General features: G+C 42.9%; 1 protein-coding gene across 1 annotated transcript in view; it reads right to left on the bottom strand.

Annotated features, from left to right (window-relative positions):
* dennd4b (DENN/MADD domain containing 4B) overlaps positions 1-23,609 on the bottom strand; it is a 45,367-nt gene extending 21,758 nt beyond the window's left edge. The window contains exons 1-9 of the mRNA XM_083678873.1: positions 23,520-23,609; positions 6,786-7,093; positions 5,477-5,729; positions 5,124-5,193; positions 4,830-4,999; positions 2,506-2,747; positions 2,040-2,106; positions 899-957; positions 188-332 (exon numbers count right to left, since the gene is read on the bottom strand). Coding sequence (XP_083534999.1) covers positions 188-332; positions 899-957; positions 2,040-2,106; positions 2,506-2,747; positions 4,830-4,999; positions 5,124-5,193; positions 5,477-5,729; positions 6,786-7,084 — 1,305 coding nt within the window. The 5' untranslated portion in view covers positions 7,085-7,093; positions 23,520-23,609. The remainder of the gene's footprint in view (positions 1-187; positions 333-898; positions 958-2,039; positions 2,107-2,505; positions 2,748-4,829; positions 5,000-5,123; positions 5,194-5,476; positions 5,730-6,785; positions 7,094-23,519) is intronic.
* Positions 23,610-24,230: the final 621 nt, after the last annotated feature.

Here is a 24,230-nt window from a genome sequence, read left to right as displayed (position 1 = left end):
GTCTGCATGGAGATATGGTCTGTGTGTGTGTGTTTGAGCATATGTGTGTATATGAACGCTTGCAGACCTGTGTTTGTATGTACGTGATGTCTGTCTGCCTAAGTGTTTGCATATGCATTCAACTGAGTGTGCACAGGTGTGTGTGTGTGTGTGTGTGTGTGTGTGTATATGTTTGTGTGTGACTCACAGACACCAGGGCCTCGCTGACGGAGGTGAGGACGTCGGGGCGGAGGGAGTGGAGCAGCAGTTTGTGCTCCGTCAGCACTGCCAGCAGCAGGACGCAGGCGTTTTCTGGCCCCAGGTTCTGGAGCAGCTTCACAAAACTGGCACCACTGTGGAGGGGTGAGGGGGGGAGGGAGTATCAGCCTGATATCTATAGCCCATCTCTTTATCCATTTGTTCATTTAGTCATGTATTAATTCTGTGTCAGAGGCTATAATCTCTAATTGTGTCAAGGCTTATGCAAGCCTTTTTCAGGCGCGCTCATTTTAGCTTGGATTTCGGGACTATTCCACCATTTCAAATTACCCCAGGCGAGCTAAATCAAACGCAGCTTGAGCATGAGAAAATATTCTATGTTCAGTATTTGACCCATGTCTGGTTATAAAGAGGCTTTCGCAAAGCTAGCAACACTGCGGAAGAGAGGGAAAATGCAACTGTCAATACAAATGCAGGCATATCAGGCACTGTACTAGACTTGCAAACTGATTATTCTGCAGTCCCTGGTGACAATAAAGAACAATGGTCATAAATAATTTAGAACAATGAGAGAGGCATTTATTAATGTATTCATTAATCGGTATCAGTGGCTCACAGGGTTCTATTGACCTGATATCTACACAGTTAAAGTCAACTGATTAGAATAAAGACAGTTGAAGAGAACATGTGTTTCACTGACCTCAGTGGTAAGGGCGAGGAGACTGGCTGACACAGGAGAAGGTTATCATATGAGGAAAGCTGCAAAGAGATGCACACAGTGAGACCACACAGACACACACAGACACACACACACACACACAGAGTGGAGAATTGTCTATAGGTTTCAGGGACAGAAATGACAACACCCATGCTTAGATTTCATTCACCACCATGCACCAAATTGGCCTCAGCTCATTTGAGACAAGCCAATTGGAATCAATTTGAAAAGCCCCATTTGTATCATCTGCGCGCTACCTTGAAAAATAATAAATGTTTCTACGTTCTACAGCCAGGATTATACAATCATTTGCAATGTGATTGGATATGATTTATATTGACTGTTTTGAATGGGTGATTTTACCCTGTTCAGACTGCACACTCTAACCACCGCCAATTTCCTGTGGAGGAAGTCTTTAGAAAGAAACACTACAATGATGATTCTGTCAGCATCAACGAGAGAGAGAGCGCGCGCGCACACACACACACCCCCCCCGCCCGTACAGACACAAACACACATCAACACACACACACACACACACACCCATACAGACACAAACACACACCAACTCTCACTCACAGGAAGTGCAGGCTTTCTACGAACTAAGGAAAACCTGATCATGATCTTGGCCTAGCTGAATCTTCAGGAGAAAGGCTGTTTTAGCAACAGTAGTCGTATTATTCAAATGTTTTAAAGCGGCAATCTGGGATTCAAACAGTAACAAAGCAGTGTCCCTGCCACTTTTTTTCTTTGGTAAACAGCTGAGGGATGGGGTTGGAGAATTGTTACCACTCTCAAATTCATAGACAGAGCTATGGATGCAAGGACTAACCATCTATGAGATCAAAATTACATTTTTAACCATGTTTTAAAGCTATACAGTGTTTGTTTACAGTAACACAAGCTTATATATTATATATATAATACAAGCTTATGCATATATATTTGGGTTTTGATGGGGTAGGATAGTTGAAACTAAGCTCATAAAACATTTATAACTTATATTCTTCAAGAATAAATGGCTATATATTAAAAAAAGAAATGGATGTACTAATATAATATTGTCCTTATAAAGGGTTGTGTTTATTGTAAATGAGAATAATCACTGAGACAGGTGTCATACCTGCACTAGGATGCGAGGACGCTGGGGGGAGGGGAACGGAACGTTATGCATGAAGCTGGAGATGTGCCTAGAAAGAGAGAGAATAAATCAATCTATCAACTAATACATCCATCATACAAACAACTTACCAATCTGAATCAATCAGTAGATAAGCCAATAGGTTTATCAAGATGCGTAGCACAACTCCCATCAAAGACCATATACTCTAAACCTATTTGTAGTTGTGCCCAAAAAGATATTGTAAAAGGAACAAAATCAGTTCAAACAACAAAAAAAACGGTTTACTGGGATACTTTACTAAAAAATATAATTTTAAGCAGTCCACCATAAGTATGGTCCCAAAATATCTTTATTTTTCCATACAATATATCAACGGTGGACTGATGATAAATGTACTCGAAAATTTTTTGGAGTAAAGTATCTGTTTAATCATTATTTCATAATTATTTCCTCAGCAGCCACTGACTTCTCCAGAGGCAGCACGTGGGGGCCGGAGACGGAGTAGCGGTAGACGAAGGTGAGGAACTTCTGGAACACGGTGAAGAAGGGCCAGTGGGAGAGCACACACACGCTCTTCTTCACCTGCAGGGTGCGGTTGGTGATGGGCCGGCGGTCCACCACACTCACCAGGCCCAGACGCACGCTCTGCCGCTCCGACAGGCCTTCGCGAGGGAAGGCCTCGTAGAACTGGATGGCCGCGCCGTACACCTGTGTGTGTGTGTGTGTGTGAGGAGTTAGCATTTAACAATTGCTAGATAGCATGACTGATTCACGAGTGAAAGATTGTTAGCCTTTACCTTATGCTGTGTAAGGTGTTGACATTTAACTCATTGTAACATAGTATTATTGAGTCATGAGGAGTGAAAGATGTGTTCAAAATGAGGACATCATCATTCTAAATGCTTCCTTCCATGGTATGACACATTATTTGACTCAGATTTAACTTTATCTGCCATGACCCCAAAAACGGGACGAATTGATCAAATACCAAAAACAGATTTCCATTGTGTTATCACAAGCAAGGCAACTAGTTGTTTTAGCTTTGTATACTGGGCAAGACCTTTTTATAAAAAATAAAAAAAGGCAGCGCCTTAAGGTCAGTCATGTTGGCAGATGTTTATCTTAGCATTTCCCAGTCATTTCAAATAGGGTTAGAGGATATTTCTTTAAAATAATTGCTAAAGGGGAGACTTCACAAACCTTACATGTTCAGAGTTGCCAGCAGAGTTGAATGAGAGAGCTTATTGCTTATCCTTATTTCAAAGTGACATGACATGGAACTATTTTGGACTTTTTATATTTGAAAAGTAAGGAGTATAGACAAATTATAGGTATACAAACAATATGCAAGCTACAGTATTGAAGATATACAGTTCCCTCCATAAGTATTGGAAAGAGGAAGCATTTTCTTTTCTTTTAGCTCTATACTCCAACAGTTTGGATTTGAAATCAAACAATTACTATGAGATTAAAGTAGAGATTCTCTAGATGCTTTAATTCAAAGTTTTTTTCAGATTGGTTTCACCATTTAGAAATTGCAACCCTTTTTATACATAGTCCCCCCTATTTCAGGGAACCAGTAGGATTGGAAAATTGGCTTGGCAGGTGTTTCTGATTAGTCAGGTGTGTTCCGTCATTGTACACGCATAAGAGAGCTGTCAATGTCTAGTACTGATTCTAGGCTTTGCATTTGCCTTTGGAATCTGCTATAATAACATAATGAATAAAAATGAAATAAATAACTGTCCCACAGATCAGGAACACTCTCCAGGAGGTAAATGTGTCAGAGACTACCATCCACAGAATGTGCCGAACTACAGAGGCTTCACTGCAAGGCGCAAACCACTAGTTATCCTAAAAGCCTGCAAAGGTCTGGAAAACTGTCCTGTGGACAGATAAGACAAATGTTATCATTTACCAGGTTGATTGCAAGAGGAAAGTTTGACGAAAAAAGGATCTGCCCAAGATTTACAGCATACCACTTCATCTGTAGGAGGGGTGTTAATGTTAGGGCATGTATTGCTGCCACTAGAACTGCCTAACATGTCTTAATTGATGATGTTACTGCTGAAAGCAGCAGCAGAATGCATTCTGAAGTGTACAGAAACATCTTGTTTGCTTGAATACAAGCAAATGCCTCCAAATTCATTGGATGGTGCTTCATCATACAGTAAGACAATGACCCCAAACATACTGCCATCGTAACTAGGACATTTTTCAGGGCCAAAAGGCAGAAAGTTCTTGACTGGCCAAGTCAATTTCCAGATTTAAATCCAAATGAACATGCATTTCATCTCCTGATGATTAGGCAGCTTTTAGGCAAATAGACGAAGATTGAAGATGGCTGCAGTACAGGCCTGGCAGAGCATCACCAGAAAATATACCCAGCATCTAGTGGGTATATTACAAATGATTGTCGACCAAATACTAAAGAAGAGTACTTCATTTTGACATTATATGATTTTTTCCAATACTTTTGGTGAACCCAATCTGGAAAAAAAAACCTCAAATCCAAACTGTTGGAGTATAGAGCTAAAAAAAGAGAAAATTCTTCCTCCTTCCTCATATGGAGGGCACTGTTCTCATTCATAGGAACCAAAATAAATACTGTAAAGGAACCAGTATCGAATTCAAGAACTGAAACTGTGTGGCTCCGTTGATGGAGCATGGTGCCAATTCACACTGGCACCATATACACCAAAACATGTACGCTCTCATTTGCTTTGAAAAAAAAAAAAGTAAATGCATGTTGGAAATGGCCTTCATGATGATGGAGGAAGGCTGATGTACCTTGTCTCCCAGGGAGGTGGTGAGGACGAAGGTGGAGAAGACGGGCAGCTGGTACTTGGTGTTGAGAGGCCAGCTCTCCACCGTCACGCCCATGGGCAGGCAGAACATGGGCACAGAGTCTGGCAGGGCGAACGACTCCAGGTCCGCCTCTGGGTACCGGTTGATAAGACCTGCAGGGGGTTAACACAATCGCACACACACACACACGCACACATACACATTTTGAGGGAGGAATTAGCAGAATTAGCAGGATTAGCATTGTGATGCTTCGCGTTTGGAGCAGCAGCCACTCACCTGCCTCGTAGACCAGGGCGTTGGCCTTGGCTACTGCTCTCTTATAGCACAGGTAGAGGGCCGGACCCCACTGTGGACAGAACATACACACAACACACAACTGGATCAGTGACTGAAAGACACCGCCAGTCAGACATGTGCTGAAAGAGAGAGAGTGGAAAGTGTGGAGGAGAAACGGACAGTGGAGGGAGAGCGACAGTAGATGGCAAAGCTGAATACTGAGACAGAACAAAAGAAAAGGGGGAGAGAAAGAATCAAGTAGAAAACGAGTCAGTGAGAAAGATGGAGAGAAAGATAGGCAAAACAAATTCAGAGAGAGAGTAGAAATATGCCAGAGAGAGCTCCGGTCTCACCATGCCGGTGTTGAGGTTCTTGTCCACCCTGCAGAAGGTGTGGGGGGCCACCTCTCCTTTGCTGGGCAGCAGGAGGGAGATGTCTGTCACGCCTAGCGTGTGGAGAGCCTGGGAGTCGGGAGCACGCCGGTACGTCAGGAAGGTGCGGTGGGTGGCCGGACCCCCGGAGCTCAGGCTGGCCGAGCGGCTGTAGGGGGTGGTCTCAATCACGTACCAGCCCTGCTTCACCGTCTCCTTGCCCTCGTAGAGCACACTGGGACAAGGGAAAGAGGAGGTGAGGTAATGTAGTGTCACAGATGCTTTTGTGTAGTGTCATTGAATACGTTCTATATACCGGAATAATGGCATTCCCTATCCCTGAATTCCACCAAAGGAATCTGGATCGCTTTCAGGAGGTGGAAGGTTCTGAGAGTTGTGTAAGTGTCAGAAATAGAGCTGACCGATCCGATACTGAACATCGGTATCAGGCTGATGTTGGCCTAAAATGTTGGATGGGGAATTCAGGGATAGGGAATGCCATTTACCGATCTGATGCCACGACTGCCGTAACTGTTGTAATCGTCGACTGATGGCTGCACAACTGAGATGATTCGCGACTGAGATGACAACAATAACAACCATGTCTACCGTCTGGAATTACTTCACGCTTGAGCCAGACATCAGTAAAACAGCTTGTTGCTCTCCATTTGCTCAGTTTGTAATGACAACCTGATCCACACAGTGTGTAATTGATTCCTATGCAAATCAGAGACACTATAAAAACAAAGATATTAATTCCAAAATTACATAAACTATTATCCTTGCATTAAGATGGACTCAATTCAACTTATTGAGTGATTTGTTCATGACATTTTTGCAATTCAGCTAATTTTAAGAGTGTCATAGCAAAGGGTCTGAATACTTATGTACATGAGGTATTTCTGTATTTCAATTTTAATAAATTTACTGAAATTTCACCTTGAAAAAGTTTTCACTTTGTCATTCTGGATTCATATTGGATTGATGGCAAATTCTTTTAATTGAATCCATTTTAAATTGAGTCTATAGCACAACAAAATGTAGAGAAAGTGAAGGGGTCTGAATACTTTCCGAAAGCAGCATCAGTTATTCATCCACTGCACAGCCTTTTATACTTTATGTTCTTGTACTTTGTTGCGTTTTTGTTCTGTGTGTTGTGATTACGTGTCACTGGTGGCTGCAACATTGTAATTTCCTCCCGGGGATCAATAAAGTACATACCTATCTATCTACCTACCTATCTACCTATCTATCTATCATTTAAAGGGCAGTGACAGTACGCATGTCTCACCCGAGCTCCAGGATGGGCGGTTTGTCATGGCCGCGGCGGTAACAGAGGTACATGTGAGGGTTGTTGATGAGGCCGGCGCTCAGCTCGGCCGGGTGACCCCCTTGGGTCTTCTCGATACAGGTGAAGCCCTCGGGCACATCCTCTCCCAGGCCACGGGCGATGACCGCCAGGTCCGTGATGGGCTCCACCGCCCGGCCGCCACGCTGCTGGCCCTCCTCATCCAGGGGGGCCGAGCCCCCCGGAGCCAGACCCGCTACCACAAAGTAGTCCACCAGCTGGGGGCATTTCTCCTCTGTCATAGCGCCTGTCTGGGGGGAGGGGGGAGACACAGGGAAAGTTGAGGGGAAGGAGATAGAGAGGGGGTCAGGGGGGTGGGGGGTTGAGGGGAGAGAGAAAGAGAGGGGGTCAAGTGAGGGAAGGAAAGAGGAAGAGAAAGGGAAGAGAGATTGTCATTATGTCTCAACATATAGACCGTCAACTCTCAACATATTGACCCTAAACTCTCAACATATACTGTATACCCTCAACATATACACCCTCAACTCTCAACATATACACTCACTGGCCACTTTATTAGGTACACCTTGCTAGTACTGGGTTGGACCCCCTTTTGTAGCCCATCTGCTTCAAGGTTCGATGTGTTGTGTGTGCAGAGATGGTCTTCTGCATAACTTGGTTGTAACGAGTGGTTATTTGAGTTACTGTTGCCTTTCTATCATCTCGAACCAGTGTGGCCATTCTCCTCTGACCTCTGGCATCAACAAGGCATTTTCCCCCAGAGAACTGATGCTCACTGGATATTTTCTCTTTTTTGGACCATTCTCTATAAACCCTAGAGATGGTTGTGCGTAAAAATCCCAGTAGATCAGCAGTTTCTGAAATACTCAGACCAGCCTGTCTGGCACCAACAACCATGCCACGTTCAAAGTCACTTAAATCACCTTTCTTCCCCATTCTGATGCTCAGTTCGAACTTCAGCAGGTCGTCTTGACCATGTCTACATGCCTAAATGCATTGAGTTGCTGCCATGTGATTGGCTGATTAGATATTTGCGTTACAGAGCAGTTGAGCAGGTGTACCTAATAAAGTTGTCGGTCGAGTATACCCTCAACTCTCTGGTTATATGGTTGAGTATACCCTCAACTCTCTGGTTTCATGAACATGAACATTCTTTGTGGCATTGATTCCACAAGATGTTGGAAACATTCTTTTGAATGAGTTCAAAAGAATGTTTCCAACATCTTGTGGAATCAATGCCACGAAGAATTGAGGCTGTTTTGAGAGCAAAGGGAGGCCCTACCCAGTATTAGTATAGTGTTCCTAATGAGGTGCTCGGTGAGTGTATATCCTCAACTCTCATATATACACATATACACCCTCAACTCTCAACATATATACCGTCGACTCCTGACTTATGCAACGGGCTGGTTCGAAAACAACGATAGTGAGGGCAATACCATTTGACATGGGATGACGCATGACCGTGAGCGCATGCACATGCACACACGCACACACACACACACACACATCATTGGCCTCCAACTACCAGCATGACTGGGGAGTGTGGGATGGGATCTACATGAATGTTGTTAGTTGTGTGTGTGTGTGTGTGTATATATATATATACGGGGGGGATCCACCAATCACTTAGCACCACCCATGCTCTCCTGTCCATCCACTGACATCTTCCCTCGGGAATCCTCTCCGCAATCAATTTATGTGGGAGCTTTACTGTCTAGAGCAACATTAACAGGATGGATGGGCTACAGTCACTGGGAGGATGAGTCATTAGGCCTCAGTCACCACAGAGCGGGAGAGAGAGAGAGAGGGAGGGAGGGAGAGAGAGTGTGCACTGGATTTCCTCCACCCACTGTGCTTCGTTACATCAATGTGTGATTAAACTTAAGCGCACTGAGGGAGGGGGTGGGGTGAGGTGAGAGCGGGTGGGGTGAGGCGGTGGGCATAAAAATAGGACGCTGTCGTGTCATGCAGTCTGCAGAAGCTGAGTCAGTGTGATTTGGTTTGAACAGTGTGATTTGGTTTTAGCTTGTTTGGTCCTGGCACATGACTACACGCACACACAACCAGTAAGATTGTAGGCTCGGCACAACTCAACGGAGCACATGAGTGCAGTTGAGCATGTAAATGAGTGAGCGCTACTCAGGATTCCCAACAAGTGAGAGCATTATGGTCTGGTGTGTACAACTGAGCACTCCAAGAGACAGAGAGAGAGTGAATGAAAACGACTACACACACCAAGCCTGTAGCATCACAACACCACCAAGTATTCTGATGGGAATGGACTGGTGTGGCCATGCCCAGACCAATCCTACCAAGTCATATGGGAAAGTGCACAAGTGCGGGTGGAGAAATGGGACGTAGGGAAAAGTCAGCGTTATTGAGAAATGGGATTTAGCGAGGTAAGAGTCAGAGCGTAGGGGTGTAATGATTCACTGATACGTCGATGCGAATCGGTCCAAGCATCTACAATACAGCTGCACCGATTCGAAGACCCCAAACCGCCATAAACTGATACGGCAATCACAGAGCGCATTATTAATGTGGCTGGTTTCATTTTGGGAAGCGTCATCCCAACTCTCTTACTTCTTGCCAAAATAGGGCTCAGATGAACAGCGCAGATGTTATTGGAGACTGGGCGTTTATTATGAGTTTTACGGTAAGATTGTCCAATGATGCGGGATATGTTTTAAGATGTTATCTTAGTTTATAACAAGCGTTTGCAAGTTCAAAGCAATGCACTGAATACTTGTGTGGAAATAAACTTTCATTTTCATTTTTTACATTTATGGCATTTAGGAGACGCCTTTATCCAAAGCGACTTACAACAAATGCAATTGTTTAAGTAAGTGAATCATCTATCCAACAGTCATCATAAGACAAAGTAATCAATGCTCACACCAGGGGCCATTGGCAGTCGTAATGCCAGACGCCAATTATTATTATTTTTTATTAACAGGAGAGAACAGAGGTCTCAAGGGTTGGGGTTAGGGTTAGTACAGGGGGGGTAGTGGGGGTGAAGGTCATATTTTGACTTTGATTTAATGTTGAATTTGAATCGTTACGTTTAAATATATTGTTACATGTTTAAATATATCTTTCCTGTATCATATCGTAGACCAGAGGTTCTCAACCTTTTTTAGACCATAACTAATTATCAAGTTCCCTGCCGCTCCCCCCTTTTTTCCCTTAACAAATCCTCTTACAATGTTGCGATTTGCTGATGTTTCTTGCCATCATTACTAAGTTGTTCAAGAAATGTAGTCATAATAATTTCATAACTCCAGCAGGTGCATCACATTGTATTATACACATAAACATAATAATAATAATAATTCCAACACCATGAACTACATCACAACAGTCAATAAAATGTGATATGGCTGTTGATACATGGCAACAGCCAATTCAAATTGTGTCCAGGTGTGCGCATGAAACAGAATGTAAAAAAACGTTAATTCTCGTGGAGCAACTGCCATAACAGAAAAATCACCCAAGTCAACCCGATTTTAGTTCCATCACGGTGCATATCACCTCCTTAATGAATGGCTGTCCACATTTCGCTATTAGCAGGGAGATGTTGTTAGATGCGATCGGCCACTTGCATTTTGGGTGGACTTTTTTGCAAAGAGATTGCACATTGTGTGGCGTTAGTTAAATCTCTCCTTTAGGCCTTGGAAAAATGAACGTGCTGACGGCTGAAAAACATTTACAGCGTAGCAAGGGAAAAGTAAGAGTGTTACTGAGGTGCCCGGCTAACAAGGCCTTGGAAAGAGTGAGAGTAGAGGAACTCCCCCACAGGTTGAAGTCCCCATTAACTGGCAAACAGGAAATGGACACTGACAACCTGTTTCCTGTCATGTTTCCCAGCACTCGTCAGTAGCTTCCTAGTGGCACTGGGGCGTGGGTGACAGCTAGTGGCACTGGGGCGTGGGTGACAGCTAGCGGAAATTAGGAGTGGATCCAGGAAGCTATAAAATGCAGTATTTTTTATCAAATTAATAAAGGCTAGAATACATTTGTCCTGCCTTCATTTTAATGCAAAACAAACAGAGCAGTCAATCATGTGTTGATGTCATGGCTCACAAAATGTTCTTGCAATTACCAGGCTGCTCTATGATTAAAATGAAAAGCAGTCATTCAGAACTTGCCAAAGACACAAAATCCCAGGGTGTCACATACTGTATGTTAAAATTGCTGTTGTAATCATCACTGTTTCCCTTTTTTCTGTATTGGCCTGTGTGTGCATGGGAGCATGAACACGGACATGCTTGTGAGTACGCAGGGAGAGAGAGAAAGAAAGAAAGGTGTGGAAAACCCCTTTTGAATGTTCTGGATTGCCCCAACGATTGTCTTTATAAGTCACAATCCGCTGGTGCCAGCAAATCATTTTAACATATCTCTATAAAGAGACAAATGTGCATCACAGCTTAATAATGAATCTATCAGATCTCTTACACTACAGCCGCTTGTCAACCACATCCTGACATGGAGCTTAAGTCACATTAAATGAGACCAAACTAGAGCACGGAAATACACTGAAAACTAAACTTGCAGGTAGTGAATAGTGTGTCTGATCGAGCTCTAAGTCCACGTGACTGAAAAATCTTTCACATGGAACTGCATTACATGTTCATAAGCAAGCACATCATAAACGTTTACAAATGCTTGTGAGTATACATAAATTAATATAATAAGTAAATATACATGAGATGAATATTAATATGATATGTACAGTTGAACAAGGGCAATAGGTCTTGAGGGACATTACATATATGTAAGATGTATAATTAGAGACCAATATAATAAATATGCTATGTGCAAACAAGCAGTAGTGCAAAAGCTAAATTGGAGTCCTGAGTGTGCAGCCAGTAGAGGTATGGGGGGAGGGTACCCTGATACTGGGAGTCAATGTTCCTCTTGTTGGGGGGTGGAGGCTGGTGGGGGTGGGGGTCTGGGCTACCGCCGGGATTCTGAGTTCAGCAGAGTAACAGCTACAGGGAAGAAGCTGTTCCTGAGCCTGCTGGTGTTAGATGGAAGGAGGGCAAACAGTCCATGACTAGGGTGAGAGGTGTCCCTACTGATGCCTCGCCTCCTCCGCAGACACCGCCTGCGCTGGAGGACCTCGATGGCAGGGAGTTGGGCACCAGTGATGTACTGGCCGGTTTTCATCACCCGTTGCAGGGCCTTCCGGTCGGAGACAGAGCAGCTGCCATACCACACTGTGATACAGTTTGTCAGAATGCTCACGATAGTGCACCGATAGAAGTTGACCAGGATCCTAGGAGACAGATGGGCTTTCTTCAGTCTCCTCAGGAAGTATAGACACTGCTGAGCCTTTTTGACCAGGGTGGAGGAGTTGAGGGTCCTCGGAGATGTGGACACCCACTGGGTCAGGGCGGAGTGTAGTGCCATGGAGATGGCATCCTCCGTTGACCTGTTTGGGCGGTAGGCAAACTGGTGGGGATCCAGTGTGGGGGGTAGGTGTATTTTTAGAGCATTTTGACATGAATAAAAGCGAGTCGGGTTTTGATAATACAATCCAGCGCCACACTGTTCAAAACTCCTGAGGAGAACCCTGTAGACCATGGCTTGCTGAATGGGATGGAGGGAGGTAAGAAGGGTGGGTAGTGCTAACAGGTACAACGCTTGGTTAAACTAAACATATCAGTGTTTCGGTTTTGACGTTAAAATTACTTGTAACAACAGCAACTTGTGTCAATAGCTGAAAAAAAAGCAGACTGCAAGCATGGCAATGACTTATGACCCAAAATGTGTGTGTGTGTGTTTCAATGCATGTGTGCACGTGTATGTGTGTGTGTACGTACGTGTGCATGTGTGTGTGGGCGGATGTGTGTGACTCATAACTCACAGAAAATACCCAGAAGCAAATGTGACATAACATTCTGTTACAGTACATTGATTCTGCTTCCCACATCTGAAATAATATAGCCTTGGCCTCAGCTTGTCTGACATTTTGTGTGAGTTCAGTTTGAAACATGACTTGACCCAGGTCTGCAGTGCAGCAGGGGGGTCAAGGGTAATCAATAAGACAGAAATAAACCCATTATCTCACATGGTCAGAAAAGTGATAGCAAGTGTATTGTAGCCAAGGCCTAAAAGTATAACAGTTAATGATAGTTTTTGAAAAATGAAAGAACAAGTACATCAATCAATCCTAAATCAACCATACATGGTTTGTATAGCACATACATGGTATGCCAAAGAATACTCCTTAACTGCCAGAGAAGTAACACCGTCCTAACCTCTCACCTCAACCTCACAGTTTCAAACAGGCAGGAAGTGAAAACAACAACAGAGATAACATATTTAAAGGAAATTCAAGAAAATTCTAGAAAAAGCTTTATTTTCTTCTGATACACCTAGTAGGTGTTTCTGTGAGATTACTAACGTCCCATTTTAGTTCCTGAGGTATGTATGGAATTTCCAGAGTGCTTTCAATGAAATCCCCTGAGTGCACAAGGGAAATACTGAGAAGAGTTGAAGACTACCCTGAGTAGGTTAAATCCCCATATCAGTCAACATAGCTGTGAATACACTAATCTGTGGTATGGAAGTGTGTGTATGTGTGCTTGTGTGTGAGGCAGGGGTTATTTCATTATGAGTTTTAATTACTTTTTTTTTTTTTCGGCACGTGCCCTTCCAGTTTGGTGAGGCAAAGAGCAGACGTGCGAGCGGGAGGCTCCAGTTAAACGTTCATATACTTTCCAAATTTAACAAACTATCAACACTTTTTTGACCGTTTCACATTTTTGCACTTATATATATTTGTTTATTTTGCATATTAAGTTGCACATAAATTATATATCCTCCTCCTTGTCTACAAGGGTACTGGACAGCTATTTTCAAGCACCTTGCTGAGGCTTTAAACATTGTGTTGACACCATGTGCAGAAATGGCCATTTTTGAGTATTACCAGGTCATCTAATAATCAGGAGGAAAACTGGGGACAGTCTTGCCTTTGCATCATTGTATTAGCACGTAAAAGAATATATATATATATATATATATATATATATATATATATATATATACACACACACACACATCTTCTCATTCAATGGTTTTTCTTTCTTTTTATTATTTTCTGCATTGTAGATTAAAATTGAAGACATCAAAACTATGAAGGAACACATATGGAATTATGTAGTAAACAAAAAAGTGTTCAACAAACCAGAATATGTTTTATATTTTAGATTCTTCAAAGTAGCCACCTTTTGCTTTGATGACAGCTTTGCACACTCTCAATCAGCTGTCAGTTGACTCACTGGGACAACAAGTGACAGCATTTAACAACCATCTCACTAAAACTGAAGTTTTAACCACAGTCCCATTTGCAATAACCATCTCTTTCTCCCTCCCGGCACTGATATGGACTTTTCTCTATGGCAGAGGTCAGGCCTTGTCTTCTGTAGCTTCGGTGAACTGTGTGAAAAATGTAGCCTCCCAAAATCTCATCTATTTCAACACTTCTAGGTCCGTTACTTTGTTAAACTAAATAACGCCTCCTTCCCCAATATTCCTCCTAACTCGATAACTGACTCCATTTTGGACATTCTCACGAATCAGAAAGGCCTCATCTAAAAAAATTACACCATAATCTCTTATCTCACAGAGGCCTCTCTTGATAAAATCTAAAAAGTTTGGGAAGATGAACTTGGCAAAGTTATAGATTACAATGACTGGGGATGGTGCATTAATTTGAGTGAATGACAGTAAGTCTTGTTTCAGGCTTAATCTGATACAATTGAAGCTTGTCTATCTATTTTACCAACTCCAAACTCTCCAAAATATATTCCAGTGTCACAGATACTTGTAATAGATGTCACGTCACCAGAAAACATGACACACGTTTTGGTCTTGTCCTTGTCTACAAGGGTACTGGACAGGTTACTGCACATCCTTTCCCCTAAACGATTGAGATGACCTATGATGTCTGAGGTAGTGGCAACGTCCAAACTCCTATCTTGTATCCACCCTAACACACACACACACACACACACACACACACACACACACACACACACACACACACACACACACACACCTCCAGGTGTGAGAACCTGATAAGGACGCCTCAGACAAACAAAGAGGCTCTGTTCAGGCTTAGCAGTTAGCTGTCCTCACCCCTGCAGCACTCACTATGACACCAAGGTCTGTCAGCCGTATCTCTAGCTCTTCCCAACAGCAGGTTCCTCATCCTGACTTGTCCCCTTCACATCAACATTCCACCATCGCTATGTCAATACAATTCTCTGCAGACCAGGTTTTGCATACCATGTAGGCAATCATGCAGATCTTACCGAAAACCAGCTATTCAAATACAGTTGAAACTTGATTCAAACTAAGTTGCAGATGATTACTTGCTTGCATCACATAGAGCATTTACATTTAAATGATCGCCATCCTTGCATTTGATGACCAAAATGAGGGTTTGGGGTAAATTCTGCCACAAATATTGTGATTAATACAGATTTAAATAATCTGCATTGACTAATGTGACAATGAATTTCTGCAGAAAATGTTCCAGATCACTTACAAAAACTGTGTTTGTGCTTAGAGAGAGAGATGGTTGCGGAAGTCAGTGATGAAGGAGAGAAGCCTGGTAGCTGGTACAATGACGCTACTTGGACATGGCCACAATGCCACCCCTAAACAGAGGCCTGGTCAGCCCACAAAGTCCCTTTTGTGTGCACAGGGCCAGCACGTGACAACGTCAGAGGACGGACACACACACACACACACACACACACACACACACACACACACACACACACACACACACACACTAAAAGAGTGAAGCCCAGAGAGGAGAGGTACTGTCCCTCAATGGTAGCCAGCCAATGGCATCATCCAAAGTGATGACTCAACATTGAAAAAACAAACAAAAAAACATTCTCGAATCATTTATCTACATTTAACACTGCTAATAATTATTTTGTCACATATTTACACATTTACCTTAGACCACATCTGACTAGACAGATGACAACTGTTAAAGAGATTACAACAGCAAAGTTGCCATATCTTTCACTTTCTGTTTGACTTATGCATGTAGAACACTACTACATTCTTATTCATCCACTAGACCTCTTAGCCTTAACCACCCACTGAGTAACCCTGAGGCTACAAGATAGGAACAACTCAACATTGATGAAGAAGGAACACACAGGAGGAGGAATGTATGGAGGAAGGCTTTCTTTGGAGGGTGTGGATGGTGAAGAGGTCACTGAGGAATAGTGCCTGAGGAAGAATGCATCTTAAAAAGAATGGCCGTCCGTAATGCAGTGACTTTTTCCAAATAAGGTCAGCATGTTGTTTAAAAGGTACAACATGTCCCTCTGGACTCATTTGACCGTGAGAAACCAAGCATGACCTACAACAATGTTCTGGTGGCATCTTATACCAAGAACCGGCAAGCTGCGGTCTCTCTTAATTCAAATCAAATCAAAACAAATCAAACTTTACTTAAAGTGCATTTCACACACATCATAACAAAAATATCAGCATAAATGTAGACATATCATGTGATATAACATAATTCATATGATATGGAATAATACTCAGTGACATAACAATAGGGGTAATGGTAATGGGGGTGGGATAGTGGCTACGGGCAACCATATGCAGCACTAAAAAAAAGTTAGTCAGAGTTAGTGGATTTAAAAATGGTAACTGTCTCTGACCCCCTCACAGGGGACGACAAGCAGCCCAGCATCTTTGGATCTGAGGGTGCGAGTGGGTTGGTTGGGGTTGAACTGTACTAAATCAGGTCAAAGGCCATTTAAGTCTTTAGAAGTTAAAAAAAAAAACTTGAAGTCTGCACAGTTTTGAATTGAGTGCCATTTTTTAAACTAAAATTAGCAGTTGATTTGAGAGCTGACTTAGTTAGCCTCATCAGTGTGTGTCAGCTATCTGACTAACCGAGAAGCAACATCTAATGGGTCAGGGCTGGTCCACAGACGGGGATGGTTGAGAAACAGTCACCTACAACATCTGTCAAGATGATACATGACTCAGCAAAGTGAGGTACTGCTGTGTCGATAGACTATATCAAAATAAGCCAACCTAAAGAAGGTCTGAGACATTTTGAGGCATGGATCAAGTAAAATACACTGTTGACACAAACCACTGAAACAGCCTCATGTAGGGACAGTGTTCATTTCATCACTTTCAATTTGAATAGTAATAGTAAACAACAGCTAGCACCAGAACATGTGGTGGGTCTATATTTGACTCTCCTCCTTTTCAAAGTTCTCTTGCTGATTTTGCAACACACAGACTGTTAAAAGCGACTCATTATTCATGAAAATGAATATAGGTGGCCACAGCTTAAAAGGTAACACCTATAAACGTTAGCCCAGTCATTTAGCTTTCTCTGTGCACATGAAGGTCTGACCACAAAATATCTAACTCAAAGCCTCTGCAAGACACTTCCCTCCCACTCACTTTCTCAGGCCATTAACTAACCAATGGTGTCGGGAACAAAACACCACTAGATGCTAGCTTCCCATGGTACACAGTCAACCTCCTTAACCAACACAACAGTGTCCAGGGTGTCAACATTCAACCTCAGTGTTACCTCAAGGCAAAGACGACATACCACTCTTGAGATCACAAGAGGCTCTGGAGAAAGGTTCAGAACAAATCAGCCAAAGTCCCAGTACCAAACAGGCTCCAGTTCAGCCAAAGTCCCAGTACCAAACAGGCTCCAGTTCAGCCAAAGTCCCAGTACCAAACGGGCACGGAGGCAGCGGCGGCCATGTTGCTGGGGCTCATACCGGCACTATTTTGCTGAAAGGCGTTAATTCCGCTCCAGTGCTGTCCGTGGAGCCAAGTGCATGGCTCTGTCTTTGACTGTCAGCACTCCGGAGAGGTGGTTATTTCAAACGGACGCCTCTATTTAAAGCCCAGTCAGAAATACTCTGCTGCTCGCTAATAAAGTCCCCTTCCGACAGCTTCAGTAGCTTCTTCTCTTTTCTCTCTGCCTTTCCTGCAGCACTGGAAACCAAACTCTTCCTGATACGAGTGTGATAACTTGCACTACAGCAAACAATAACTTCCTAGGATTTGGGGAAATATGTCTCCTGCGGGCCTCTTCGGAATTGACGGGATTATTACAAAAAACACAGACACAGCAACATGGGAGAAGAGCACAGACCTAACCGTCGACAGGAGAGGAGATAAAGTGACAGACACTTACTTGAAGAAGATTAAAATATCTGGAGTTAAAAATATCCAGACCTCCTAGTGAGAGAGCATCATGAAAAGCGCCAAAGGGATTTAATAGAAGAGACTTCATCGAGAGATTCAACTGGCTGGGATCTTTTGTCAACATTTCAGATCCCATGATACTTATTGTTTCATTATCTGGAGCTTGGATGCAGTCCATGAAAATAGAAAAAGTACCCTGCACTTTCAGAGATGCTAGCTCATCAACTTTTCTGCAGTAGGGTCTGTGCAAGTACAATGTTAGACCTTTCGATATGCACAATGGCCCAGCATTGTGACAGTTCTAGGCTATGCGTTCTTGTTCAGATGATTCTAGGTCTGAATTTCCTATTTCATGTCATAGTGATATGGACTGCATGCATCATCGTCGTCTACTCAAACAGTCTCATCTTATCTAGACTAGTATACTTATTCTGTAGAGGCAAAAAAACAACAACTGCAAGACTAGTAATGACTACATTATGGATTACAAAGCAGAGGAGGGCAACCTCTGTAATTCAGTTGATGCCCCCTGACAACACTTAAACCCATACATTAATTATCTTGACATCACTTGCTTAGACATTGCTCATCTTTCCTGGACAAGCCACTCGGGACAGCTAGCGTGTTGTTATCACTGGTCTAGAAAACAGAAATTATACACAATGTGTGTGCCCAGAACCTCATTTAAAGAGTTTCTATGTTTCCAATTACAAATTGTATCACGTAACCGTCTATGTACAGTCGTCCAATGATTTCCTTTCCTGGCACCTAGCTGTGGTGCACTGTGCCTTTACCTGTCCCCTAGGGGGACGTAGGCTACAGCGCTTTGTAGAGGACAAGGGAGACAGACTGGGCCTTTTGCTGGCAGAGACACAACTCCGAAGGAGGAAGAGAGGGAGAAGGGGAGGTTGGGAGGAATGACCGACTGGCTCAAGCAAAGCGAAACAGGATCGCTATGTGTGCATGACAGGGAGGTGGGGGAGACTGTGTGTGTGTGTGTGTGTGTGTGTATTGAGGATTGCAAAGTCAGCAAGGGCTGAGAGAAAGTAAGAGCACCAAAGAGGAAGCGAGGAGAGGATTAAAGGGATGGATGACAGTGAGACTGCAGAGTGCAAGAGCCAGAAAGAGACGGGGAGACAAAGAGAGAGAGAGAGTGAGGGGTTTATTTTGAGCAGTTGCCAGGTTTGATTTAGACTGTGGGATGATCATACCATTGCAGTGGACAAATATATTCCCTGACGGGAGCGAGAGAGTGAGCTATAAATGTGATGTGATGGGTGCAGTGAGTTCTTGTGTTTGACACGTACAACTGTGTGTATATGTGTGTGCGTGTGTGTGTGTGTGTATATACAGTGGGTCCAGAGTTTTCAGAAAAGCAGGGATTTGCATTAGGCCTAGTCATAGATAAATATGAAGGCATAAAGGAGTCAGGATACAATGTGCATGTTAAAAGATGTGAGGATCCATAGCATATGGTGACAGAATCATGAGGTTGGTCATTTGCCAACGGAGCCAAGGGCTGTAGAGCTGTTCAGCTAATCAGGGTACCGTTCAGTGCAGAAACTCCAACAGCAGCAACCCAAGCTAAGAGCTACACACATATGATCAGTCTAATACTGCAGTGACCAACCATCATGATCCTCAATAGCCACAAGGTTTGCTATAAATGTCTGAGATTCCACAATTCCCTCAAAAAATCTGTTTGACACAATTTGTGAATTAAGCCAATGTAACACAACAGTGTACAACACCACTGTGACCATCCAAAGGGGCAGGTTTGTGGACAGGCCTGTGCTGATGCAAAGTACTGCAACAGTGGCAGAGAAACTGGTAGTAAAACAGCACTCTTTGATGGTAAGTAACTGGCTGACAGATATATGACAGGTCATCAGGACAGGTCCTAAGCCTGCTTTTAGGAGTGTCAATGTCTGAGAATGATACGGGTTACATGAATCGCCTCTCATACTCTCTATAGTTACTAGTGAGATGGTGGGGGATGTGGGCGAAGACTAACAAATTGACTATTTTGCTAGAGTCTTCATGATCACAGTACACAACGATACAACGTGACATACTGCAACAGTATTCATGTCCCATCCCTCCACCACTACGCCCACTTCCTGATCTGATGTATTTTTGAGTTGTGGTGTCCCCACAATTCTTTGTTTTTCTGGCAGTTGTCACAGCTGCATAAGCACTTTCAACAGCACACAAAAAGAGACAGTTCCTTTTCTCCTCGAACGATGATGACGGCCATGCAGCACATCTGTCACAGACTCACTTTGGCCTTTCTACCGAGTCTTTGTCACTGGGTCCTCAAGCACAGTTCACTTTTACAATAAACTGGGGGGAGTAACAAGGCCAAGGGTCACAATTTGGATGAGATGGGACTTGCCTAGGATGTAACTTCTCGGTGATGTCATCATCCACATCTGAGCCACCCTCTATTTCCTATTTCAACATCTGTCAAAAGTGAAACCCTAAAAAGTGTTCCTCCTTCAATACAACATCTGTTGAAAATGTCCCTATTCTTTATGAGACAAATCAAGTTATTCTATTCATACAGCGTGATGAACAATGTTTACTACTACAGCTAGTCTTCATGGACATTCCTCTTGCACAAAGCATACTGAGATGAGATATGAGATCATGTCGTGAGAATGTTGAGACACAAGCTGTTTTGGAGACGATGCCTATCATTTCAGAGCCAACTTTCGGCATAGGTATTTAACCCTTTTTGCAGACACTATCAGTAGTCTATCAGTACATCTATCAGTAGTATGTAATGTGGGAAGCAGGGACAAAGTCACCTCCAATTCAGTCAGTTACATTCATTCAATCACATTTAAAGAATTTTAAAGATCCTCATTGAAAAAACAGGACTTTGCAACTGAATTTAGATGGAATTAACTCCAAGTCTGATAGCCAGAGAGTTCTTACCAGGCAAGCTTTTGTCTATATACTGTATGAGGTGTCTTTGAGGTTTCCATTTCGTGGGAAACATGCATCTTCACCAAGGTGTGGCCTACCCTCAACAAGAGGTGACATATCCCAGGTGTAATTACAATCTCAGGTACAAAACAGAGAGACTACTGTAGATGACATGAGAAGGAGAGAGGGGAAGTACAGGCTACAGAAGGGTATATTTAGCAAAACCTGATAAGTAGGCCTACATGAGGAGACACCCTCCAGCCACTATGTCCCAAATCTACCACAGAATAGAAAGTGATTTTATGCTTGATGGATACATGAAAGAGAGAGGTGTCCCCATGCCCTTGGAAATAACTGTGACTATGAGTTTTGAGCTGAAGGGTTTGAATCGCTTTCAGTATGCAAGTCAGATGTTAAGTGGATTCTTGTGACACAAAAAGGCTTCCAGAAAGAATAAAAAGCCTTGTACGACATTGCTCATAGTTCATAGGTAATGCATTGTTGTGTTAGTAGCCCAACTAGGAAGATATGGACTAGGAGGAGTTCAACATATTAGGTGTGCTTGCAAGTTGCTAACCTTTGGCTAATGGAAATAGTGTGATATCACAGCCTAAATGTGGGTTGGATAAGGAACAATGTGGGCCTGCATTACCTATGTAGAGGAGTAGGAAAGTAGGCGAAGTCAACGTGACAGTTCTTGTATTAATGACTTCATGTCTGGTAGTTGCCATTCTCCTTCTAGCTACTTAGCTTTTCTATGTTATCATGTATAACATCTGTCAAAGGCTCTGACTACCACAACTGTTGTGACACTTTTAGAATGAGTGTGCTTCTCTGTTAGACTCACCACAATACAGTACAAATATGGAACTTAATGTTCCAGTGAATGACCACTCTGTCAATGTCTAACAAGCTGATAGGTTGGCATAGTTTAATTCAAAAGAAACATGAATTGGGTGTCAGTGTCATTTCACAGGCATCAGATGGAGTTTCTAATGCACACTGAGAGCATCTGACTTAAGTATCAGGGAGAATGTTGCTATCTGTTCAGGTTGAAGTGCTGTCTTGAGTTTTACACAAACTAATTATCAGGAGGTTGAACAACTTATTTTCAACCATATCTCCAGGTTAACCTGTCAATCTGGCTGGCACTCAAGAAATACAATTTAGTTGGAAGTTGAGGATGGGTGTTGAGTCAATGTAGGAGACAATTTCAGTGTGGGGACTGTCTTTCTCAGATTTAAATCTGCAATGATTCAAATTGTTCAGACATCAGAACGATACTAAAAAAGTATCACTCCAAAATAGGCCTATCCTCCGACTACAAATCCACGATCATACACGTATTTTCCTTAACCCTCTGCCTAGAAATATGGAAAACAGAAGGGCCTGCCTGAACTTGATGGCAGTTGGTATCAGCACCCTGCAGTAAGGCAAATAATGCCCTCCCTAATCTCTCTTTAACATACAATGTTCACCATATAGTTGGACAGAAACAGAAAACTTGTTTGTAATGGCAAGATTGCTCTCATCACACATACCATCAGAATGATGAGGTTAACATTTTGATTTCGATGGGGGAAGGATTATCCCAATACCTCAGTGGTGGACAGAAGTGGGGCAGAGGGGGCTTAGACAGGACATTCCCTGTGACATCACTATAGGACAGTGCCTTGGGAGGCAAACTGGTTGCAAAACCCTGAACACAGTCAGTGATCATTTATTATTATGCCTTAAAAGGATTCAGGAGATCATGTTTTTTTTAAGTAGTATGTGCATATAGTATTATTCTGGAATGTATGGCATGCCATAGAGGCTAAAGCTAAAGTATATGTGTGATGTGCTGAGCACTCAGACGTTATTCCATCTGCGTTTAAAAACAGAAGCATGACTGAGACCCCACGCATTGCAACCTAATCCAGGTAGCACCAATAATACATAACTGCACGCCAATAAAAGGATTACTTTTCGCAGTGTCACAATATGACGACGCAAAGCTAGTGGGGAATGCAGTCGAGTCGTGCAGGCTTGAAAATAAAATAGCGGTGCCGGCCACTGTCTAAAGTCTGGGACATACACCGTTAACTACATATCAAAAACACATTTAACGCTCCACTTTTCTATGTTTGAAATAATATTGTGTTGGCTATATCCCTGTGATGTCTGATAGTGTGTATTTCCGTAGATCGAATGAGAATACACACCCCCCTACTTCACCGCAATTGCAGTCTTGTCTCGTTAATATTACTAGCCCGCGTTAGCAAGCATTGCGGAATGGCAGCCTGCTACTAGCCAGCTGTTTATCAACAGAAACACATCATGTGTGTCCTAGGAAGCAACAACACTTAGACACTTGTAATTTCGTGGAGTAGACAGTGGGTTTCATTTAATGACAACTGAGGTGGGGATTTCAAAATGTCACTGCGGGTGCATCTCCATACATAGTGAATTAGCTAGCTAGCTAGCAGAGAATGATTGCATTGCCTCAGAAATCGCCAGCTAGCTAGCTAACAAACAGAATACTATGGGACATAGCTGCAACTGTCTTACCTTGTAATCTTTGATGACAGTTCCAATAGCACACTGTAAGTGTCATCTTTAGGTCATATTTGGACATTTAACGTCCATGTTTGCTGTCTTGTGAACCATAGAGGTCGATTTCTGAATCGGAGCTGGTGCAAATGCCCGTGTCGTATCAGTCCGCTAGCTGCCCGGGGAGGGGTTAGCGAAACACCGACAGAAGCAAAATGTTGTGTCGTACTGCCACAAGATCGTGCGGCAAAGAAAGAGAACACTTTGCGATTTGGTTCAGAACTACTTCGGCTTACAATTTTGCTGATAGAAAAAACATCTATTTGGTTGTTCGTTCAGGAGAAATTGTGAAATGTTGTGGGTTGTCCCCGCTGCGTGCAGCTGTTGCGTTCTGTTTACTAGTAGTACAGGCAGCTGTCTCATCTTGTTTCGAAAATGCAAATCCAAATTACATGGGTGTTTGAAAGTTGTCGCTCGTCTCCAGTACACAGGCTTGCAAACATGTGAATTCATATGCTTAGATTTGTTTTATTTAGGTGTGTGCGCTGTTGGGATGACTTTGGAGACGCACAATACTATGAAGACGCACATAAAACCTGCAACTAAAGCAGCTATCCGTGATTTTTTATTTCTATTATTATTTATTTATTTATTTTAAATAAAAACAAACTCCATGATGATAATGACACCTACATATCTTTGTGAAAGTAGAACCTGCTTAATTGTCAA

Source organism: Argentina silus, assembly GCF_951799395.1.
Source record: "Argentina silus genome assembly, chromosome: 10".
Taxonomy (NCBI): Eukaryota; Metazoa; Chordata; class Actinopteri; order Argentiniformes; family Argentinidae; genus Argentina; species Argentina silus.
This window is presented reverse-complemented; position numbering and strand designations above follow the sequence as displayed.